This window comes from Podarcis vaucheri (assembly GCF_965113315.1).
Source record: "Podarcis vaucheri genome assembly, chromosome: 5".
Lineage (NCBI taxonomy): Eukaryota > Metazoa > Chordata > Lepidosauria > Squamata > Lacertidae > Podarcis > Podarcis vaucheri.
In genome coordinates this window covers 5,797,058-5,820,232 of record NC_138763.1, presented here as the reverse complement: position 1 = coordinate 5,820,232, position 23,175 = coordinate 5,797,058, and the positions used below count along the sequence as shown (strand labels likewise).

Sequence of the window (23,175 nt, the reverse complement as noted above, 5' to 3'; positions counted from 1 at the left end):
CGAGATGCTATTAAAACATGATGGAGAATGGCGGCGGCAGCTGCTGGCGACGGCTGCGTTCCTGGATCAATTGGCTGAAATGTAACTGTTAGCTTTAGGAGTGGCTGGGAGGGAAGAAGAGGAGCCAGCAGAACAAAGGAGGGGGGGATGACAAATGCCAAACATTCTCCTGCAGTGATTCTTATTAATAACCTACAGAAGCAGGCTGGGGGGGGGGGCGGAGGGGACACATGGCCAGAGAGCAAAGTGAGGCAAACCTTGGAAGCCATTAAGAGGTGGATGCAAACAGGTGACAGGTGTGATTCCCAGGTGCAAGGCCTAGCAAAGCTGAAGAGGGACCCCAAGTGCAGCCCCCCAAGCCCTCAGGACTCTCCCCACCCCCTTCCTTAGCCACACCTCCTCCTCAGCCCTGCCTCACACCCACCCCAAAGATCTGTGCCTGGCTGGAACGTGCCCTTGAGTTCTGATAATGTCTCCTGCCAGTCTGGATGGAGGAAGGAGAGGGATGTGTGAGTTTGTGTAGAAACTACCCTACTCTAGAAAGGGGAAATTTGCATGCATTGCTCAACCCACCTTTTGCCCGTGGCCCCATGCACCACTGGATTGTGGCCCCTGGAATGTTACCCATTCCAGCTGGGAAAAGGGGGGGGGCATGGTATTATCTTTCCAATGTCTCGATACCAGTCTTTTAGCAGAAATAAGGGCATGAAGAGTCCACTTACGTTAGGGTTGCCATATTTCTAAAAGTGGGAACCTGGGCACAAAAGTTGTTGACCTTTTAAGGAAATTTGCCCTCTTCTGACATGGGTTGACACTCTTTCTTTTTCCTTTCTCCTCCTGTGAAGAGGCTGCATCTTAATGTTTTGATGTTGTATTTTAATCTTGTTTTTTAAATTGTATTTTAATCAATTCATTTTTATTACCGGTTGTTAGCCACCCTGAGCCCGGTCTTGGCTGGGGAGGGCGGGGTATAAATAAATTTTTTTATTATTATTATTTGGGTTTCCCCAGACATTTTTAGTGATTTTGAAATTTCGCCTGGACGCTATTTTTGGCAAATGAATCCTGGACACGTCCAGGAAAACCCGGACATAGGGCAGCCCTAATTTATGTTGACCCGCAGTCAAACCTCATATGATTGGTATGTGGCTTAGGATAATATTATCCTATGACAATTTTAAAATATCTCCCAAAGTAGTATTTATACATCTTAATACTTTCCTCCAGAAATTTGCAAGTGTCGGATACTGCATAAGCATGTTTCAAAGAAGCATTTCCTTATTATGTGCAGCATGTTGTTGTAGATCATCCCTTTCTGTGCAAGTGTAGTAGAGCCCAATGAATTCTAAATATTACTTTTTGTTGTATAATACATAATTCATAATCTAACGACACATTAGCTACCAAAGTTAAAACATTGTCCCACTGATTGGGTGAGATAGGAACCTCCAGTTCTTTATTCCATCTGTTTCTCATGTTTGGTACGTCAAATTGATTATACCAAATGCCCTGACTTACACCTCATGGACAGAGCTTAGATGACCGTCGGGTTCTCATCCGACTCTACACTTCCATGATTCTATGGTTTATAGTTAAACAGTTTCCCTGCTAAATCGTTTCGCCCACTCAGAAAGACTCGACTGCCCTGCCTCCACCAGGGCCAGGGAGCATCTAAATCATTGGTAGGCAAACTAAGGCCTGGGGGCCAGATGCGGCCCAATCGCTTTCTCAATCTGGCCCACGGACGGTCCGGAAATCAGTGTGTTTTTACATGAGTAGAATGTGTCCTTTTATTTAAAATGCATCTCTAGGTTATTTGTGGGGCATAGGAATTCGTGCATTTTTCCATCTTTGAAATATAGCCCTGCCCACCACCACAAGGTCTGAGGGGCAGTGGACCGGCCCCCTGCTGAAAAAAGTTTGCTGACCCCGATCTAAATGATGCTTTGCCTTTGTGGTATCTGTGCCAAAAATGCTTTTGTTTTCCAAATCCTCCAAATGCCCTCAGGATTCCAGGCAGCCCTGTCGTTTCCTAAAGTGTGGTGCCGGGTGGAGGGAGAGAGAGAGAGAGAGTGAGAGATTTATCCCTTGAACATTTTCTAACATTAGAAATCAGGGGAGTTTGCCAGCAAAGCTGGCAGGCAGTAGGATCAGGACCAGAAAAAAAAGATGTGCTTCCGCTTTATTCAACTCGTGGGATTCATTGCAGGTACGGACGGTTGCTTAGAAAGCCTTAAAAAATAACTTGACACTGAGGATATATCGTATCAGTTACTATTAAATGGAGCCTCCATGTTAAGGGGCAATTTAACTGTAAATACCAAATGATGTGAACAAACGACAGGGGAAGGGTGTCCCTTTTCCTTGGAGAGTTTGCAGGTTTCGCAAAGGCATGGGACTCACTGCTGCAGGAAACTGGAGGCTGAATTTAGTCAACGCAATGCAACAAGACAAGTCTTATGTTTTCAATGTTCTTATAAGGATTTGGACAGCATCATTACCTCCTCCCACCCATTGTCCCCCTCGGCTTGCATGCAGGTGGGGTTACCTGTGAAAGCTTCGGGGTCAATAAAGATCCATTCTATTGTCTGCTCATCTTCGACGGTCAACAGCAGGTTGATTTCACGGGCATTGTAGGTCTGTGACCTTAAACATAAAATCACCCAGTAAGGCCAAATCAAGTAAGGTTTTTTCCTGCTGCTTCAGAGGGTAGGAGCTGAACCAATTACAAAAAAGGAGAGTCCCACTAAACACTAGGAGGAACCTTCTGATGGTAAGAGCTGTTCAACAGTGGAATGGATTCCTTTGGAAAGTGGGGGACTCTCTTTCACTGAGTGTTTTCAACTAGAAGTTGGATTGCCATTGGTCAAGGTTTCTTTAGCCACGATTCCTGCCAGAGAACGCCTGCCAGGCCTTCTGTGACACCAGCGCAATTCAGCCAATCACTTCCAGAGGCCTCTAGACCAGAGCAGAATCCCTTACTGCGCTACAATATACAGATAACCAAGGTTCATCGGATCCGAGTCCTAGGTAACCATGGTTCACATCTGGCAGGGTTGTTGGAAGGCCAGACGTTATCAGCATATTGTGATTTCGGCTGTAAATGAAATATTTGGACTGAGGTAGACCAATGATCCCTCTTTATGCCTTTTGAGCAATGGGAATGATCAAAGGATACAGAAAAATATCCACATTCAAGTGTTGGATATCTTCAGTTCTAGCAAGGAGGACTTAGAAGGATGGCCGTAAACTGAATAAGGAAGAATTAGTTAGTGCTTTATGGGAGCAGGTGGCAATTGTTAAATTGATATTATTCATGTTAAAGAAATATGAAAATTTTAGAGAAATGTTAGACTGTTGGGAACCGGTTGTGTGATATATAAAAAGAGAACTTTAGATATCAGGTTACATGCTAATATAAGTAAATGTACGAACGGATAAAATGATTATTTAAAATACCTGTTTATCCTCTCATTATCATGTATATTGTTTCAGTGTATGTTTTATAATGTATACAGGTATCCTCTAAAGTAATTCGAGTGTATAGGGCTGCATACTTTGAATTTATACAACTGCTTAGAAGTGGGGAGCTAACAATCAAACGGCAGATACATTTCGTTAAATAAGTAAACACAAATATATGTTAGCATATGAAAAATTAATTTTAAAAATATGATATAAATGCAGAAAGAAAATGTGCCCACAGTTAGAAATGAATATATATTAGTCCCCTTCAGGCATTAAAATTTCCAACACAAGTAGCATTTGCTTTTTGGGGGGAGTGGGGGTAGGAACATGAATGAGCAAGATAAGTCCCCCTTCATCTACTGCCTTCCTCTCCACCCTCACTGAGACACCCCTCCACCCTCTAAATCACGCAGGGAACTGCCACGGGTGCAGGAGGCTCCAACTAGTACTCACTGGAACACCATGGAGCAGTTTTGCCAGTCGAAGGGGAAGAAAGTGACCACAATGGGGCAGACGCTGCGGTAGATGGCCGGGGGGAGCCAGGAGATGCTGCCATCGGGGGACACCAGGACATTGACGTACAGCGCGACCTCAAACACCCCGTCGATGCTGAGGGGAACAAGGGGAGGAATAATAATATAATAATAATAATTTATTATTTATACCCCACCCATCTGGCTGGGCTTCCCCAGCCACTCTGGGCCCCTTCCAAAAATATATATTAAAATACTGTAATAATTCATAAAACATTAAAAGCTCCCCTAAACAGGGCTGCCTTCAGATGTCTTCTAAAAGTCTGGTAGTTGTTGTTCTCTTTGACATCTGGTGGGAGGGCGTTCCGCAGGGCGGGCGCCACCACTGAGAAGGGCCTCTGCCTGGTTTCCTGCAACCACTTCTCGTAGGGAGTGAATCACCAGAAGGCCCTCGGAGCTGGACCTCAGTGTCTGGACTGAACGATGGGGGTGGAGACGCTCCTTCAAGTATACTGGGCCAAGGCTGTTTGGGGCTTTAAAGGTCAGCACCAACACTTTGAATTGTGCTCGGAAACGTATTGGGAGCCAATGTAGGTCTTTCAAGACCGGTGTTATATGGTCTCGGCGGCCGCTCCCAGTCGCCAGTCTAGCTGCCGCGTTCTGGATTAGTTGTAGTTTCCAGGTCACCTTCAAAGGTAGCCCCACGTAGAGCGCATTGCAGTAGTCCAAGCAGGAGATAACCAGAGCATGCACCACTCTGGCAAGGCAGTCCGCAGGCAGATAGGGTCTCATCCTGCGTACCAGGTGGAGCTGGTAAACAGCTGCCCTGGACACAGAATTGACCTGTGCCTCCATGGACAGCTGTGAGTCCAAAATGACTCCCAGGCTGCGCACCTGGTCCTTCAGGGGCACAGTTACTCCATTCAGGACCAGGGAATCCTCCACACCTGCCCGCCTCCTGTCCCCCAGAAACAGTACTTCTGTCTTGTCAGGATTCAACCTCAATCTGTTAGCCGCCATCTATCCTCCAACTGCTTCCAGGAAGAGGTCAGGAGAGCCAGGATCCCTTTCCCCTCCCTCTTGCAGCAGAACTCTCCTGCCATTTGGGACCCGAGGGCTGCAGTGAAGGTTGGTCACCCCTGAGAGGGATGCTTGGCAGAGGTGGGCATGGTCAACACAAGCACCTTCAAGCAGGCAGGCAGGCACACATAGAAGACTCTCTTCTCCTGCCCCAGCACTGCTATGGAGCGAGGAAACACTTCCCCCCCTCTGCTCTGCACCTGCGCTGAGATAGGAGGAGATGCTCCTCTTGTACTCTAGCATTGCTAAAGAAAAACAGAGTTTTCATCTTCTCCGTACCAGCGCTGAGATAGGAGATGTTCCTCTTCGGCCCCAGTGCTGCTGTGGGGAGGCAACTCAGCATGTTTCTTCCTTCCCTATTCCAGCGCTGGTCTCAGAGGAGAGCAGCCTCACCTCCTAGCTAAGAGCTGCCACAGAGTGGGAAAATAGGGGGGGGGGGCTCTTCTTATCTTGGAAAAGGGTTTCTTCTACTCTCTGCTATGGGGCCTTGTGATTCCTTTATTTTTCCTGGCTTTCTAAGACCATCTAAGTTCAGACCCTTCTGGCAGTCTATAGTCAAATGAATGGGGTTGTCTCTGATGTCAGCACTAAGTGCCACAGCGCTAAGATCAGAGATAAGATTATCTCCAGTCATCGTTTTGTGGTGCATAGTGCCAAGATCAGCTTACTTAGATCAGATGTGACAGCTCTCGGCACCCAATGTCATATGGCATCTGCCTGGTAACAGACAGGTGGGCATAGTTTGCCCCAAAAGCCCTTGTGGGCCAATTCCAGAGGTTTTCAGGACCTAAAATATGCTCCAGGGCTGGAGGTTCCCCACCAATATTATTACAGTAGTACCTCGGGTTACATACGCTTCAGGTTACAGACTCCGCTAACCCAGAAATATTACCTTGGGTTAAGAACTTTGCTTCAGGATGAGAACAGAAATTGTGCAGTGGCAGTGCAGCGGCACCAGGAGGCCCCATTAGCTAAAGTGTTTCTTCAGGTTAAGAACAGTTACAGGTTAAGAACGGACCTCCAGAACGAATTAAGTACCGTACGTAACCAGAGGTACCACTGTAAAAGGATCTTCTATGAGGAAGGACATTGCTAGCTCATATAATGCAATATTAAATGCTTCATGTAAGCTCTGTTTTAATTGTTCTTCCTGCTAATTAGTTCACGAGGGAGGACTCAGTCAGTAGAGCCTGAAACTGTTAATCTCAGGTTTGTGGGTTCAAGCCCCATGTTCGGCAAAAGATTCATGCATTGCCAGTGGTTGGACTAGAGGATGCCTGTGGTCGCTTCCAACTTTTCAATTTTACAATTCTTTGAACTAGAGAAAGACAATGCCTCCTTCTGGGTGAAGGCTACTCTTCCCCCCCAAACTCAGCAATTTCTCTGGGAACTAATTCCTGGAAGGAGCCCAGGAGGACCCCACGAAGATCAAGTAAGCTACCTGGCTACAAGGAGACATGCTAGGTCACATCTCCTATCTACAGAAGGGGAATCCCAAGTTCACCTGCAGCCAGCTGGCAGATGAGCTGGAGGAGGAAGAGGAGGAGGAGGAAGAGGAGGAAGAGAACAACCCTTTAGGATACTGACTTGTTCTCCAGGACAATGTCTGGCAGCCACACCATGGTGGAGGGGATTCGTAAACACTTGATGTTGTCATAATCAGCTGCATCCCACTGCAGGCGGTAATCGTGCCATTTCTGCCAACAAAGAAATCAGTTAATCACACTGTCCGGCCTGGTGGATATTTTGCAACGGAACATGCTACTGCCTTGAAATGGTGGGGCTGACTTCCTTCCTGGTAAATTTGAATCCAGTGTAAATTTCAACTAGAGGCACAACCTGAGTTTCCAAACCCAGAATCCAGGATGTTAGGAAAATCATCAGTGTCCCTGGATTTGTCTCCCACCCCCCTAAAAATTAAGTTACTAGCTCTTAAGACTTCCAGGGTAGGAAAGGCGGAGTGAAAGGGTCCATAATTTGCAACACATAAAAGATAACAGGTGAAGCTTGGGCTGCTTCTCTTACCAGTTCTACCCAAACGTTGGTTGTGAGAGCTTCATCCCTCTCATTCTGGAAAAAGAGAGAAGACAGCATTAGAATGTAAGAGGAACCCTGTGGCTGGATCAGGTCCATCTAGTGCAGGATCCTGTTCTCCCCATGGGCAACCAGATCCCTGTGTGAAACCCACAAGCAAGATCTGAGCACAAGCCCCCCTCTCCCTTTTAAAGTCATCTAGGTCGTGCCTTGGAGCCTTATCCTCCATGAATCCTCCTTTGAAAACCGTCTAAGGCAGTGTTTCCCAAACTTGGGTCTCCAGCTGTTTTTGGACTACAGTTCCCATCATCCCTGACCGCTGGCCCTGCTAGCTAGGGATTATGGGCGTTGTAGTCCAAAAACAGCTGGAGTCCCAAGTTAGGGAAACACCGATCTAAGGTCTTATCCACACTTAACTTTTGCCCTGCTCTTTCCAGGCACAGGTCCATGCTTAAAAGTTCCATGACTGAGCACACTTGTTTTTTTGCTCAAGGAAAACCCGCTCTTTAATGCTAAATCGGAGCAGTTTTCTGTCAATTGCCATTTGCTCCAATTGAGCTTCAAAGAGCAGGTTTCCACAGAGAAAGCTCTGGAGGGGAGCGGAATGATGCTCATACACAGAACTTTAAAGAGTAGGCCGTGCCTGGAAAGAGCAGAGAAAAGGTGAGTGTTGTTGTTGTTGCTGCTGCTGCTGCTGCTGCTGCTGCTGCTGCTGTTATTATGATTTTGTAGGGCAGCAGTTGAAGAAGGAGCAAAAAGGGTTTTCTTGTGTGTGTGTGTGTGTGTGTGTGTGTGTGTGTGTGTGTGTGTTTCTTTCTGGCTGATTAGCTGTTTTCCCTGTGTAAAGGTCAGAGGGGGCAGGGTTTCTGTTGAGGCAGGGGATTAGCTGTGGGAGGAACTTATCAGAGTTTGTAGGGCAGCGGCGCGCGCCTAGCGGCGTGGGCAATTATACCCATCTTTTAGATTTAGGGGAGCTAATCTCAAACGTTTGTTGGGGGAGACCTAGGTTGTTTTTTTTGTGGGGGAAGTTATTTGTCCTGTCTTCAAGCTTTTTATGATGGAGGACCTCTGTAGCCACCCCCAACAACACGATCTCATGATGGAAGGGGAGGGAACAGCTGCAGTCACCTGCGATTCCTGCGCAATGTTTGCCATCTTGCCAAAGGTTGCAGGCAGCTTTACCTGCAGCAATTGCATGTTGATTGCCCTTTTAAAAGACAAAGTCCAGCAACTGGAGGAACGTGTAGCTACGCTCCAAAGAATTAGAGAGCTGGAGCTCTTCTTGGAAGCAACAGAGCACACCGTCCCCACCAAGGAGGAGACAGGGGACTCCCCTGAGAAGGAGGCTTGTTCACCAACACAGGAGCCAGATATATGGAGAAACGTGACTCATAGAAGTAGGAGGCCCAGGGTTCACTCTGATTGTTTAGAAATACACAATCGCTTTGAGGTCCTCTCCCCTAGCATGGAAGACGAAGAGCAGACTCCATTTGAGGATCTCTCCCTCATTACAGTCGATCAGGTATATGAAGACGAGCAGCAAAGTCAGTCCTCAGGGAATGTGCAGGTGACCTTGGAACGGACAGCTCACGGAAGAACCCCGACCAAACCCAAGAGGAGGCGTGTAGTGGTGATAGGGGATTCCCTACTGAGGGGAACAGAAGCAGTGATCTGTGGGCCTGACAAGATGTCTCGGGAAGTGTGCTGTCTCCCCGGGGCTAAGATCCAAGATGTAACTGAACGACTGCAAGGAATCATAAAACCCACTGACGAATACCCCTTCCTCTTGGTTCATGTGGGAACCAATGACACTGCAAGCAATAGCCTCCAGAAGATCAAAAGAGACTACGAGGCTCTCGGCAGGAAATTGAAGCAACTAAATGCACAAATTGTCATCTCATCTGTCCTCCCAGTTGAACGACGTGGCCCAGGGAGAGAGGGAAAAATAGTGGAAGTGAACAGCTGGCTTCGCAAATGGTGTAAACAGGAACGGTTTGGATTCTTAGATCACGGACTGCAGTTTCTTGAAGATGGACTTCTGGCAAGTGATGGGCTGCACCTCACAACGGTTGGGAGAAATGTTTTTGCCAAAAATCTCAGAAACCTCATCAGGAGGGCTTTAAACTGACTAATGTGGGGGAGGGAGACAGTGCTCCTGAAGGTAGGAGTCTATCAATTAATGAAGATGATCATCCAAATGTCATAGACCAAATGGAGCAAACAGCACACGGACCTAGTGGTGGGAGGAAAAAATCCTTAAATAAGAGACACGGGGGAATGATTAATGGACTTCAGTGTCTCTACACTAATGCGCAAAGCATGGGAAATAAACAAGATGAGCTTGAGCTCTTGGTACAGCAAACTAAATATGACATAATAGGCATCACTGAAACCTGGTGGGATACGTCCCACGATTGGAATGTAATAATGGGGGGATACAATCTATTTCAGAGAAACAGACCAGACAAGAAAGGAGGAGGAGTGGCGTTATATGTCAGGGATGTGTATACCTGTGAAGAGATCCAAGATTTAGAACCTCAAAGCCAAAGTGAGAGCATTTGGGTCAAAATTAAGGGAGAGAAGAATAACAGAGACCTCATTGTGGGAGTTTACTATAGATCCCCAAGCCAAATGGAGGACATAGATGATGCCTTCCTGGAACAGATGGCCAAGCATGCAAAAGGAAGGGAGATAGTAGTAATGGGGGACTTCAATTACCCGGATATTTGTTGGACGTCAAACTCAGCCAAGAGCATAAGGTCAAACAGATTCCTCACTGGCCTTGCAGACAACTTCATTGTCCAGAAAGTGGGAGAAGCAACAAGAGGAACAGCCATTTTAGATCTGGTCCTAACCAATGTTGATGACCTGGTTAGTGGGGTAGATGTGGAGGAATCATTAGGCGCGAGTGATCATGCTCTTCTGAAGTTTACTATACAGCGGAAAGGAGCAGCCAAGCATACTAGGACTCAATTTCTTGACTTTAAGAAAGCCGACTTCATAAAACTTAGGGAAGTGCTGGGTGAGATCCCATGGACAGCAATACTAAAAGGAAAGGGAGTTCATGATGGCTGGGAGTTTGTTAAGAGGGAGATACTAAAAGCACAACGTCAGGCAATACCAATGAGACGGAAACATGGAAGGTGCCTAAAGAAGCCAGGGTGGCTATCTAAAGAACTTTTAACTGAATTAAGATTAAAAAAGGATGTGTACAAAAAATGGAAAAGGGGGGAAACCACCAAAGAGGAATTCAAACAAATAGCCAGCACGTGTAGACACAAAGTCAGAAAAACTAAAGCACAGAATGAACTCAGGCTTGCTAGAGAGGTTAAAAGCAACAAAAAAGGCTTTTATGGGTATGTTCGTAGCAAAAGGAAGAACAAAGAAACAGTGGGGTCACTCAGAGGAGAAGATGGTGAAATGCAAACAGGGGACACAGAAAGGGCTGAACTCCTCAATGCCTTCTTTGCCTCAGTCTTCTCCGATAAAGAAAACAATGCCCGACCTGAAGAATTTGGAGCAAATGATTCAGCAAAGGAAACACAGCCCAGAATAACTAAGGAGATAGTACAAGAATATTTGGCTAGTTTAGATGTATTCAAGTCTCCAGGGCCAGATGAACTGCATCCAAGAGTATTAAAAGAACTGGCAGATGTGATCTCAGAACCACTGGCAGTCATCTTTGAGAATTCCTGGAGAACAGGCGAAGTCCCGGCAGACTGGAGGAGGGCAAATGTTGTCCCTATTTTCAAAAAGGGGAAAAGAGAGGACCCAAATAATTACCGCCCAGTCAGTCTGACATCAATACCAGGGAAGATTCTGGAACAGATCATTAAGCAAACAGTCTGTGAGCACCTAGAAAGGAATGCTGTGATCACCAATAGTCAGCATGGATTTCTGAAAAATAAGTCATGTCAGACTAACCTGATCTCGTTTTTTGACAGAATTACAAGCCTGGTAGATGAAGGGAACGCAGTGGATGTAGCCTACCTTGATTTCAGCAAGGCATTTGACAAGGTGCCCCATGATATTCTTGTAAAGAAGCTGGTAAAATGCGGTCTTGACTATGCTACCACTCAGTGGATTTGTAACTGGCTGACTGCCCGAACCCAAAGGGTGCTCATCAATGGTTCCTCTTCATCCTGGAGAAGAGTGACTAGTGGGGTGCCACAGGGTTCTGTCTTGGGCCCGGTCTTATTCAACATCTTTATCAACGACTTGGATGATGGACTCAAGGGCATCCTGATCAAATTTGCAGATGACACCAAACTGGGAGGGGTGGCTAACACCCCAGAGGACAGGATCACACTTCAAAACGACCTTGACAGATTAGAGAACTGGGCCAAAACAAACAAGATGAATTTTAACAGGGAGAAATGTAAAGTATTGCACTTGGGCAAAAAAAATGAGAGGCACAAATACAAGATGGGTGACACCTGGCTTGAGAGCAGTACATGTGAAAAGGATCTAGGAGTCTTGGTTGACCACAAACTTGACATGAGCCAACAGTGTGACGCGGCAGCTAAAAAAGCCAATTCAATTCTGGGCTGCATCAATAGGAGTATAGCATCTAGATCAAGGGAAGTAATAGTGCCACTGTATTCTGCTCTGGTCAGACCACACCTGGAGTACTGTGTCCAGTTCTGGGCACCACAATTCAAGAAGGACACTGACAAACTGGAACGTGTCCAGAGGAGGGCAACCAAAATGGTCAAAGGCCTGGAAACGATGCCTTATGAGGAACGGCTAAGGGAGCTGGGCATGTTTAGCCTGGAGAAGAGGAAGTTAAGGGGTGATATGATAGCCATGTTCAAATATATAAAAGGATGTCACATAGAGGAGGGAGAAAGGTTGTTTTCTGCTGCTCCAGAGAAGCGGACACGGAGCAATGGATCCAAACTACAAGAAAGAAGATTCCACCTAAACATTCGGAAGAACTTCCTGACAGTAAGAGCTGTTCGACAGTGGAATTTGCTGCCAAGGAGTGTGGTGGAGTCTCCTACTTTGGAGGTCTTTAAGCAGAGGCTTGACAACCATATGTCAGGAGTGCTCTGATGGTGTTTCCTGCTTGGCAGGGGGTTGGACTCGATGGCCCTTGTGGTCTCTTCCAACTCTATGATTCTATGATTCTATGATTCTACAGTAGCACCTCGGCTTACATAAACCTCTGGTTACATAAACTTCACATTACAAAAGTGGCAGACCCAGAAGTATCAGACCAGGTTTTGCCGCGTGCACATGCGCAGAAGCGGTCTACTGCTCCGTGCGCATATGCAGAACAGTGATCCTCGGGTTGTGGAAACCTCGGGATCTGGCTGGACCTCCAGAATGGATCCCATTTGCAACTGGAGGTACCACTGTATTATATTTGTACCCCACCCATCTAACTGCATTGCTGCAGCCACTGGGTGGTTTTCAAACAGCATAAAACATAAACAACTTCCTGATACAGGGCTGCCTTCAGATGTCTTCTAAAAGTTGTGTAGTTCTTTATCTCCTTGATATCCACAGGGAGGGCGTTCCACAAGGCGGGCGCCACTACTGAGAAGGCCCTCTGCCTGGTTCCTTGTAACCTCACTTCTCGCAATGAGGAAACTGCCAGAAGGCCCTCGGAGCTGGACCTCAGTGTCTAGGCTGAATGATGGAGGTGGAGACACCCTCACAGTTGGACAACTGTAACATTGATCCAGTCTTGCTACAACTTACCCCGAACTTCTATAAGCTACACCTTTTGACAGCAAACAGGGGACTGTAGAGGCAGTCTCTGTCATCTTTGCACCCTGGCCTTTAGTGAGACTACTTCAGTGAAAATAAGCAGCAAGAGGGGGCTTCAAACCACCCTGTGACCCTCAGATGAAGGGCAGTATGTAAGTTTAATAAAATAAAATAAATAAATAAGGGTGCCAGTTGGCTTGCACCCATGACGACATCCCCAAGGCACCGCCACTTTTGCAACTGTTTATAAGCGTTTCCCTCCTTTCATTTTTGAAAACAAGGCTAAGGTTGAATGTACGAGCCGATAAATGTACATTGGGTGCTTTGAGCAATAAAAATGATGGAGAACATACTTAAAGCTAAAAGGAGAGGCAAGACTGGAGGCTGATGCTACATTCAGCTTGATATAATGTGTGTTCGCTGTGCAAGTCGGGAAGCCAGGCTCACATCATGTGTGAAGAGCCTGCTGTGATTTTTTAAATGATATATCTGTCTTGAGCCTTAAATCTCCACCTGCTATTGGAGCTTGCTGCAGATGCATCCGTGCTTCCTTTAGGAGCTAGAAGATGCAGCCTTGCTAGCGAGCAACATAATTCTGAAATGTACATTTTAGGTATGAGATGTTAAGAACGTAAGAAATGCCAAAATCCGGCATCCACCTCTTGCTTTCCATTCTACATGACAGTCGTAGGGCCCTCTGCAGTGACCCCAAGAATCAGTCATATGCCCTAAATAGTCAATATCCCTCTCCTCCATGAATTTTTAAAGCCATCACTGTGTCCTGTGGAAGGGAGTTCCATGGTTTAACTATATGTTGCATGGGGGAGAGGAAATAAAGCCTTTATTCCTTCCTTCCTTCCTTCCTTCCTCACCAGTGTGATGAGATTGGTGAGGGTTAGCTTGACCGAAACGTCAACAATGTCCCTCTCGTCCTTGGCTGGGCGGAATTTGCGGTCATAGTTGGCCATCAGGTCATTGAGAAGCTTCTCCTCCTGGTTTCGGCTCAGGACCACTGGAGAAAGACAATGAAGAAGCAACTCTTTGTTATGTACGGAGAGCCAAAGGTGCCTTGGAAAGCCACTTCCGCCCTTTGGAGGAAGTGGAGTTGCAGGCTTCATGGTCCCACCACACATGCGGCGGCTGGAACCCAGTCCCCGCGCGACTGGGGGGATTCCCGGCCACATGACCTCCTGGCCAGCCAATCAGCTGGCTCTGGGGGTGTGGCCTGCCTTATTTAAAGCAAGAGCAGCCAGGGATCTCCCTCTTTGCTGCTTACCAGCTCTTCCTGCTTTTCCCACCCTCCCGCCCTATAAGGTTTTCGTTCTTTGACCTTGCTATGGACCTTGGTTGGTCGCCGTTGAGAGATCTGGTAGGAATTTTTCCACTTGGCAAATTGGCACCAGCCACTTGGTTTCCACCTACCTTGTAGCAAATCGTCACAACTTTCTGGGTATTGGCGGTTAAGCATTGGTATTGCACTGTAGATGGAAGAGGGGAGGTAACGCCATCACCTGCCCCACATATTGAAGGGTAGTCGGATAAAGGATTCCCAGGGGCGTGGCCCTGTCCGAAGCCTATGGAGGTGAGGGCCTAAGGCACGCCCCCTATCAGTGACCCCAGGGGAGTTCCTAGTTGATGTGCATCAGCAGGACTCCCCCTACTGCTGGTTAACCCTTACTGGACTTCTAGCAGATGGGCTGAAGTCGGATATAGTCGGTTAGGACCAATGCCTAAGCCAATACCGCTCATCACCTGTAACCAATAAATGTTGTGGCCTTATTTAGCCCATTAAACTTAATAATTGTGTCATGGGTCTTTATTTCCACTGTGTGTGTGGGGGGGGGGACTCACCACGCAAAAGGGGGGTTTCGAGGAAGCATTTGAAGGGAAGGAGGTGGCATCACACAGGTGTTAGGGAAAGTGACTCTAGACAGGGGAAGCAGCAAGCAAGAAAGTGGGGGGGGGGTCCTTGCAAGGGGAGCTGGAGGCCTGAGGATGGCGGAGCCTGAGCACAAAGAGCCCAGGCAGAGATGTGTCAGGATATGAGAGGAGAGAAATAAAGGGGACAAGGGCCCTGGAGATAAGGAGAAGGAGCTTGTCCTGGATTTTGGTGTGGACAGGTTAAGGAGGGGCGTCAGAGTAATGAGAGGAGTGAATAACAGCTAAATGATGGGTAGCTGTGAGGGGAACCAGGTGGGACAATGGGAGACTTGAGAGCGGAAGGTTATAGTGGACAAGGCAAGAGAAGACCAGGTGTGGACCAGACAGTTGCCACAGGGTGCAGGGCTGGCTGTGTGGCGCACCCAGCTCAGTCCTCCAACATCTCATGGCTGTTCCCCGACATCAGGCATCTACTGAATGTGGCGGCTGCCTCACTCGACCCAACGGTAGGGCTGGCTCTGAGAGTTCTGGGAATGAATTGTGTCCTGAATGAGGAAAATCACCTTCTTTTGTTTCTGCAGTGCTTACTGCCGTTCAATCTCATCAGGAAACGTCTGAGGAGGAACAGACAAATCTGAAAATTCTGGTTTCTCTCAGTTTCTCATTTTTCTAATTTCAGTTCTCTGCATTTCTTCATCAGCATTCTTTTTTTAAAAAAACAACAACCCTAAACCAGCATTTTAATGTAAATTCCTCCTAATATACACACTTCTGCATGTGATGTTACCTAATTATTGCATTGCAGGGATTGGATGATACTTGGTACCCCTTTCAACTCTACCATTCAATTCAACTCTACAATTCAATTCAACTCTACAATTCAATTCAATTTTTTTTATTTTTTGCAAATAATTTCCCATCATATAATGCATTTTTGGATGGTGATATATGTATTGCCATGCATGCTTTACCCTGTTTATTACATGCTTTTTTTTGGTAAACATTGCTTGATTGGCAAATTGCATTGCAAAATTTGGAGAAGTGTGGATTCTGAAAGATGCCCGTGTTTCGGTTTGCATCTTCTTTCAGAAAGTGCGGATTAGATGGTAAAGGTAAAGGGACCCCTGACCATTAGGTCCAGTCATGGCCGACTCTGGGGTTGCGGCGCTCATCTTGCTTTATTGGCCAAGGGAGCCAGCGTACAGCTTCCAGGTCATGTGGCCAGCATGACTAAGCCGCTCCTGGCGAACCAGAGCAGTGCACAGAAACACCATTTGCCTTCCCGCCGGAGCGGTACCTATTTATCTACTTGCACTTTGACATGCTTTCGAACTGCTAGGTTGGCAGGAGCTGGGTCCAAGCAACGGGAGCTCACCCCGTTGTGGGGATTCGAACCGCAGACCTGCTGATCGGCAAGCCCTAGGTTCTGTGGTTTAATCCACAGTGTCACCTGCATGCCCCTGGGTTAGATGAGTTCACCTTTAAATGCAAAGCAAATTGAATTTCTAGAGACTGGCAGACTTCTCCCTTTTTACTTCCGCCACACCCAGCATACTTGCATACACCTTTATCACGTTCCACCTTTATCATCCCCTGCCTCCCTAAGTGAAAACCCGCCCCCTGCACAAATCCAAACTTACTCCCATCCCTGGGCAGAAATGGGAATTTAATGAGGCAGGTGGAGGGCCTTCCATAAATAATAATGGATTAATATTAAAGCCCCCTCAGCTCCACCTGCCATCTATCCCTGTCTAGTCTAGTCCACAGATGGTTACCTTGCTAACTATTTTTTAATCCCGTACATTATCAAATTATTAGCCCACGATAACTGCCCAATAAAATCTAAAAGGGAAGTGTGTGGGAGAAGTGCTGGCAAATTGCCTTCATTAGGGTAATTGCAGCTGCCTACTGAGGAGATTATAGAGCCAGGCAGGGTCGAGAGGCTGAGTGGGCGGCTCCAAGGGGAGAGTGAACTTTGGAAAACTCTTAATGTGACTGTCGGCTGGCACTTGCCACCCCCGCGCTTGCTAATGGACATGGCCAGCAGCTGCTCTCCCTCAAACAGGACTCTCCATCCACAATGACTTTGAGGGAGGAAGGCAAACTTCACAACCTTTCCTCAGAGGGGACTTGCTCCTACCTAGGATATTTTAGGACCTGTCTATGCTGCAGCGGTTGAATAGTCATTCCCTTGCCATAATTGGATGGTTCTGGACTCAGGAAGGGAGGAGAAAGACCTCGCTTTTATCAGGGTCTTGCAAGGGGAAATCCCAACTTTGGGACTTCAAAGCACCTCGCACCTCGTTCCATTGTGATGTCAGGTGGCTGATCAATAGGAAGTCCAAGTTTGGCCCAGTTAAGTCATCCCTCCTGAGATTTCCAGCTGCTGCAAATGATGGCGTTCTCTGGCTCCTTGCTCCCAAGTCTAGTCTTGCTGCCTTGCTGTGCTGTTCCTTGCCCAACCTCCCTGGGATCTTGACCTCGGACTCGTGCCTGACTTTGTCTCTGGATTCTCCTTGGGCTTAGGCTGGTTCTCTGTTTGGATCGTGTTGCCTCTGCAACCTGGCCCTCATTGGTGAGCACTTTGGTGAAGGCATAGGTCTCCTGCCACCCTCGTCCCTGAGGGCACCCCTGGAGCATGGCATTGCTGGGGGTTGGTCTAGATGACCCACAGGTCCCTTCCAACTCCACAATTCTGTGATTGTGTCGCTGAAACAGAATACATCACAGGACCTCATAAGAACTCATGCAGTCAGTCGGAGGACCAAGATAGAGGTGTGTGGCAGGAGGCAAACTTGTATGCTTCTTCACCTGTGTGTCTGCCCCACCCCTGTGTGGTTGTGCAGTGGGACCTGGAAGTCCAGGGTTCAAATTCTTACTCAGCCAGGAAGTTCACTGGATTGCCTTGAGACTCTTTGCCTAACCCACCACAAAGGGTTGTTGTAAAGATAACTCAGGCGGAGACAATATGATTTTATACTGTGTTTTTGTATAATGTTGGAAGCCACTCAGAGAGGCTGGGGCAACCTAGCTGGATGGGCAGAGTATACGTAATTAATTGTTATGTTATAAATAAATATTTCATCATCTAAAAATGCTATATAAATGCAATTTTGCTCTCTCTCTCTCTCTCTCTCTGTGCGTGTGTGTGTGGTAAAGGTAAAGGTAAAGGGACCCCTGGCCATTAGGTCCAGTCGCAGACGACTCTGGGGTTGCGGCGCTCATCTCGCTTTACTGGCCGACGGAGCCGGCGTACAGCTTCCAGGTCATGTGGCCAGCAGGACTAAGCCGCTTCTGGCAAACCAGAGCAGCGCACGGAAACGCTGTTTACCTTCCCACTGGAGCAGTACCTATTTATCTACTTGCACTGCGGGTTTTTGAACTGCTAGGTGGGCAGGAGCAGGGACTGAGCAACGGGAGCTCACCCCGTTGCTGGGATTCGAACCGCCAACCTTCTGATCGGCAAGCCCTAGGCTCTGTGGTTTAATGCACAGTGTGGTAGGAGCAGCTTAAAACTGAAAGGGACAAAGGTGTTGTAAATGCTCCTTAGGTGCCACTTATCTGTTTTCCGGTTTCATATCTGTCTGTCTGTCTGTCTGTCTGTCTGTCTGTCTCTCTCTCTATCTATCTATCTATCTATCTATCTATCTATCTATCATCTATCATCTCCAATCCATGAAATTTTGTGCCTAGTTCCCCACAACTGCATTGTGTCCATGACAAATCCTTCTGACATCCCATTTGTTTTGGCCCACAGAAGGAGGCTACAGAGGGGAGGATGGGGTCTGCCCATCCGTTGCCTGCTCATGAGTGAAGGGCAATAGCTCAGAGGCAGAGAATCCGCTTTGCATTACGACGGTCCCAGAATCCGCCCCCACCTGCACTTCCAGGTTTTGCTGGGGCCGACCCCTGCCTGAAACCATGGAGACCCACTGCCCAGCTGTGTAGACCATTCCCAACCATCTGACTCCCCATAAGAGTTTCCTGCTTTCTCATTTCATCTCAGTTCCAAGCAATTCCTCCCCTTTCACCGCTCCCGAGGAATAGCTTCCAAGTTCTGTTTTAGCACATCAATCAGAGCCCCGGAGTTCCACCTGGACTGAGCCTCCTTACCTGTGAGGAAGGTGAAGGCGAGGACCAGGCTAGGCCAACCCATGCCAGTGGCGCAGATCGGTCTTCTTTCCTAACCCCAAGCAGCAGTGTGTGTCTGTGTCTGGGAGGGTCTGGAGGGCTATTTTGAGCTGAAACCCACCTCTCCCATCCTCCTCCTCCCCCCTAACCCCCACCCTCCTTTTCAGCCACTTGGCAGACCAGCTGTCCCACGAGTGCTTGCATTGTCAGCTGTTTCCTTGATGGTGATGGATGACTGTCTTTGGAAAAACAGAGTGGAGAAGGTGAGGCTGTGTGGGGGGGGGGGGAACTGGCTGTCCCTGCCAACCCCCTTGGGCATGCAAGCCGAACTGAGCCATTGAGCGCAGTCATCTCTTCCCAATGGGGCTGGGGGAGAGCTGCAGCAAGGAGACAGTGCCAGGAACATGTCTGTGCCGAGGGCATTGTGTGATCAGGGAAGCGGTCAGGGCCCCTATTTATAGGAACCTCTGGCAGCAGAATTTCCGAGAAATTTCTGCCCACTTCAGAGGGGCTTCATACCAAAAGATTGCAGGGAACAGAGGCTTGCCTATAGAGGTGAGATGAGAGAAGCCTTTTTCTCCATAGATGATCAAAGAGAAGGACTTATACCTTGCATGATAGGAACTCCTCAGATTAGCTGAGGACACCTTCCACCCCATCTATTCTACCTGAGTATAAGGATGGAGGGAAAATTCATTTTGTTTGCGTTTTAATGAGAAACTACCGGACGCGGGTGGCGCTGTGGGTTAAACCACAGAACCTAGGACTTGCCGATCAGAAGGTCAGCGGTTCGAATCCCCATGACGGGGTGAGCTCCCGTTGCTCGGTCCCAGCTCCTGCCAACCTAGCAGTTCGAAAGCATGTCAAAGTGCAAGTAGATAAATAGGTAGCGCTTCGGCGGGAAGGTAAACGGTGTTTCTGTGCGCTGCTCTGGTTCGCCAGAAGCAGCTTAGTCATGCTGGCCACATGACTCGGAAGCTGTACACCGGCTCCCTCAGCCAATAAAGCGAGATGAGCGCCGCAACCCCAGAGTCGGCCACGACTGGACCTAATGGCCAGGGGTCCCTTTACCTTTACCTTTACCTGATTCACCCTTCTTGAAACACAAGCTATCCTTTGGAATTCACACATCTCTGAATTTTTGCAGTACGGTTCTCCAACTAAACAGTAGGTCGACAGGTGCATATATTAGGGAGAGATTTGCATAAAATGCATAGTAAGGTACAAAGAGGAGTTGTACCAGGGGAAATTGCTGCAGAAATGTAGAGGACTGAATTCAGGACTGGAAAGGGGACGGACGGACAGAATAAGGGAACTGAAATTGACAGATTCATCCACCCTTATCTGAGTGCCATATCCTGCCAACAGGAAACGCCGAGAAATGAGCTTGCCAGTTGCTTCAGTGTTTATCCTTATTTAATTTCTGGGGAAAGCGGAGAGTAGAATTCAAGCTTGCCTGGCATGTATTCGCTCAAGTTCTTTGTATTAGAAGCCTGACCCCTAATCTTGGACATTTGGAGATCACGTTGGAGCTGCCTGATGGAAGCCACTCTGCATGTGTTCAGTGTACAAGCAGCCTCGCTCTTCTGACCCTGGTGGAAAAAATACCACCAAGCCTAGGATTATTATTATTTTTACCCCTGGGTGGTGGGGGGGAGGTCCCTGGAGGCTCCGCTAGGCCTCCTATAAACAGTACAGTCCTTCTTCCACCCTCCCGGCAACTTCAGATTTTGCCAGCAGCAGCCCCCCTGCTTGGTGTGGGGCCTGTTTTATATGCTTTTATAATGCCTTTTTATTGGCTTTAGGCTTTATTATTCTTTAATGGTGCTTTAAAAAGAAAGAAAAAGAAAGAAAGCATTGTATGCCTCTCAGGAAAAATAATAATTAAGCAGTTTATAAATGCTTTTAAATAAATACATTTTGTTTTTTAAATTCATTTTTTATTCGATTTTACAAAAATGAGTTTATAACAGTACCACTTACATATCCATATAGAGATTTCTCTGAATCTTGTGACTCCCCCCCATCCCCACCATGTGTCTCCTAATGTAAACATTTCCAACTACATATTATTTCCTAATCTATCTTTTGTATTCATCCAAATTATCTATAATACCTGTTACATTACAAGTGATATTAAAACCCTGCTAATGTTTAAATTTCTTCTCTATAAGTTTTATAATTGAGTTCAGTATCAGGAGTATATATGATGATAATTATATTAATCCTCTTGTATCTTATAGTGTGGTGGTTTGTTTGATTTTTCTGTTATTTGTTTGTTTGATTGTATGTTTGTTTACTTGTATGTACGTTTGTTTTTTCTTAAATGTATTGATTTTAAATTAATAAAGATATATTTAAAAAATAATTTAAGAACACTGGTAATGTTTTCATCTGCTTACAGTGGTCTCCTAAATAAATTATAAAAAATTCCCATTCCTTTTAAAACTTTTTGTGCTCCCAATCAGCTTTGCCATTTTGGCGTAGTCCCTCAGCTTAGTTTGCTGTTCCTCTCTGGTAGGGACTCCTTCTTCTTTCCAATTAAATAAATAAATTTCTATCATTTCTATCGAGAAGCTGAGGGGATCAGTGAGCGCAACCACAATACGTCCCCCCCCCCGACTGAACCAGTCACTGAAGGGAGCAGGAATCCTCCTCAGCTTGATGTCTTCTCTTCACGCCTGCCCTTTGATCCCAGTCACTCCCAATGAGATCCTGGCCCCCCCTCAGGCCACAGCTGTTGGTGGTCCACATTCCTGGAGCCTCAGCTGCCACCTGTGAAATGGGATCTGTGCCCCAGAGAAAGGCACTTCCTCCGAGGCCATGTCTCCTTTGCCCACCGCAGCCTGACCCCCTAACCTCCTTTCTCCACACAACAGCCGGCAGCAGACGCGGCAGGGCCTGGGGGTTAAAAATAAGCCCCCAGGCATGACTTGGCTCAGTCCAGAGGTCGCTTCAGGAGGCCACTTCTGTTGCTTTGCGGCAACCTTGAGACCCGTTTTGGATGAAGATTCGGGGCACACGGCACAGAGTGAATTGAGGCTGTGATTTATTCTAGCCTAAGTATTTTTGTCAGGAATGTTCATTTCAAGGTGGATGAGGGCAGGTGTAAATCTAATCAAGTTTTAATGTGCTTGGAGCAATCACCATTGTGCTTAACTGCTGCTGGAGAGTAGGAATCTCTCTTCCAACTCTCTCCCTCCAACAGTGTTGGGCCTTTTGTACGGTTATTTTTAATGCAATGCTTCCAAATGCACAAACCTCCATTTTGCCCATTGTGAAATACGATCATCCCTGTCTGAATCTGAAATTGCTTCTATACGTGGTAGTTTTGATTGTCTTAATGGAATTGTTTTAACTGCTTTTAAATATGCAGTTGCAGCCATTGTTGCCTTTAAATATGCAATTGTAATTATTGTTAAATCGCTTTGAGACATTTTATTTAAATGAATAAATAACTGGCTGCGGAGGTTTGGTAGTGTTTTTGTTTTCGTTTGCTACAGTCAAATGGTGTCTAAATTTTGTTAAATGAAGCCTGTAAGCAGTATTTGCTGTTGTACATATCCGGGGGAATATTTTTTAATTAAAAGGTGCATGTGCAGAAATACCTGCACACCAGGATGGGAGAAGATACTGTAGGGCGATGTTCTCCCTTCCCTGTCAGATGAAGGATGCTTCAGAAAACCAGTTGTTGCGGATCATAAGTGAGAAGAGTGTTTTTGCCCTCAGCTCCTGTTTGCAGCCTTCACATAGGTTTCTCTGACTGCTCAGGGAAGGACAAAAACAACATATACATTCCATCAAGCCCTCCCCCTGATATGGATGGCAAGTGATGTAACAGGAACAATATTACCTTAAAACCCCCAGCAGGAATGTGTGGAAGCTCACCTGCCAAATGCGCACACAGAATAAATATCAGATCTGAATGACCCATTTGCAAAATGAGCTTCATGTCTGGAAGAGGGATGGGGGATAAATTCAGTTCAGTTTGCATTCTAATGTGGACCTACCTAATTTGCACCTCCTGGTACGATACGCAAACTGAAACACAGCCATCCTTTAAGCTTTGTACTTCTCTAAATTTTGCAATGTAGCATTCCGACCAATAATGTGCACAGAAATTGATAAAACAGAGGAAAGCATGCATTAAAAAGGCATATATTTGCGAAAATAAAATTTAAAATGCAGTTTATTACTGAAAATGCATTGGAAAATGTCTATATTAGTCAAAACTGCATACAAAACTGAGTATATGTTGGATAAATGCACACTAAACGCTGAAAATTTTTCATAAGGACTCTTTTGAAAAAAAGCAAACTGATATGTGGGGAACTGAATCTAAGATTGGATAAAAGAGAAACTGACACGTTCAGATTTGTCCATCCCTAATCTG

General features: G+C 46.7%; 1 protein-coding gene across 1 annotated transcript in view; it reads right to left on the bottom strand.

The window, feature by feature from the left end:
- Nucleotides 1-18,861, bottom strand: part of CHRNG (cholinergic receptor nicotinic gamma subunit) — a 31,670-nt gene extending 12,809 nt beyond the window's left edge. The window contains exons 1-6 of the mRNA XM_082224710.1: nucleotides 18,765-18,861; nucleotides 13,643-13,782; nucleotides 7,047-7,091; nucleotides 6,609-6,718; nucleotides 3,922-4,077; nucleotides 2,549-2,646 (exon numbers count right to left, since the gene is read on the bottom strand). Of these exons, the coding sequence (XP_082080836.1) occupies nucleotides 2,549-2,646; nucleotides 3,922-4,077; nucleotides 6,609-6,718; nucleotides 7,047-7,091; nucleotides 13,643-13,782; nucleotides 18,765-18,807 (592 nt within the window). The 5' untranslated portion in view covers nucleotides 18,808-18,861. The remainder of the gene's footprint in view (nucleotides 1-2,548; nucleotides 2,647-3,921; nucleotides 4,078-6,608; nucleotides 6,719-7,046; nucleotides 7,092-13,642; nucleotides 13,783-18,764) is intronic.
- Between the last annotated feature and the right edge of the window lie 4,314 nt (nucleotides 18,862-23,175).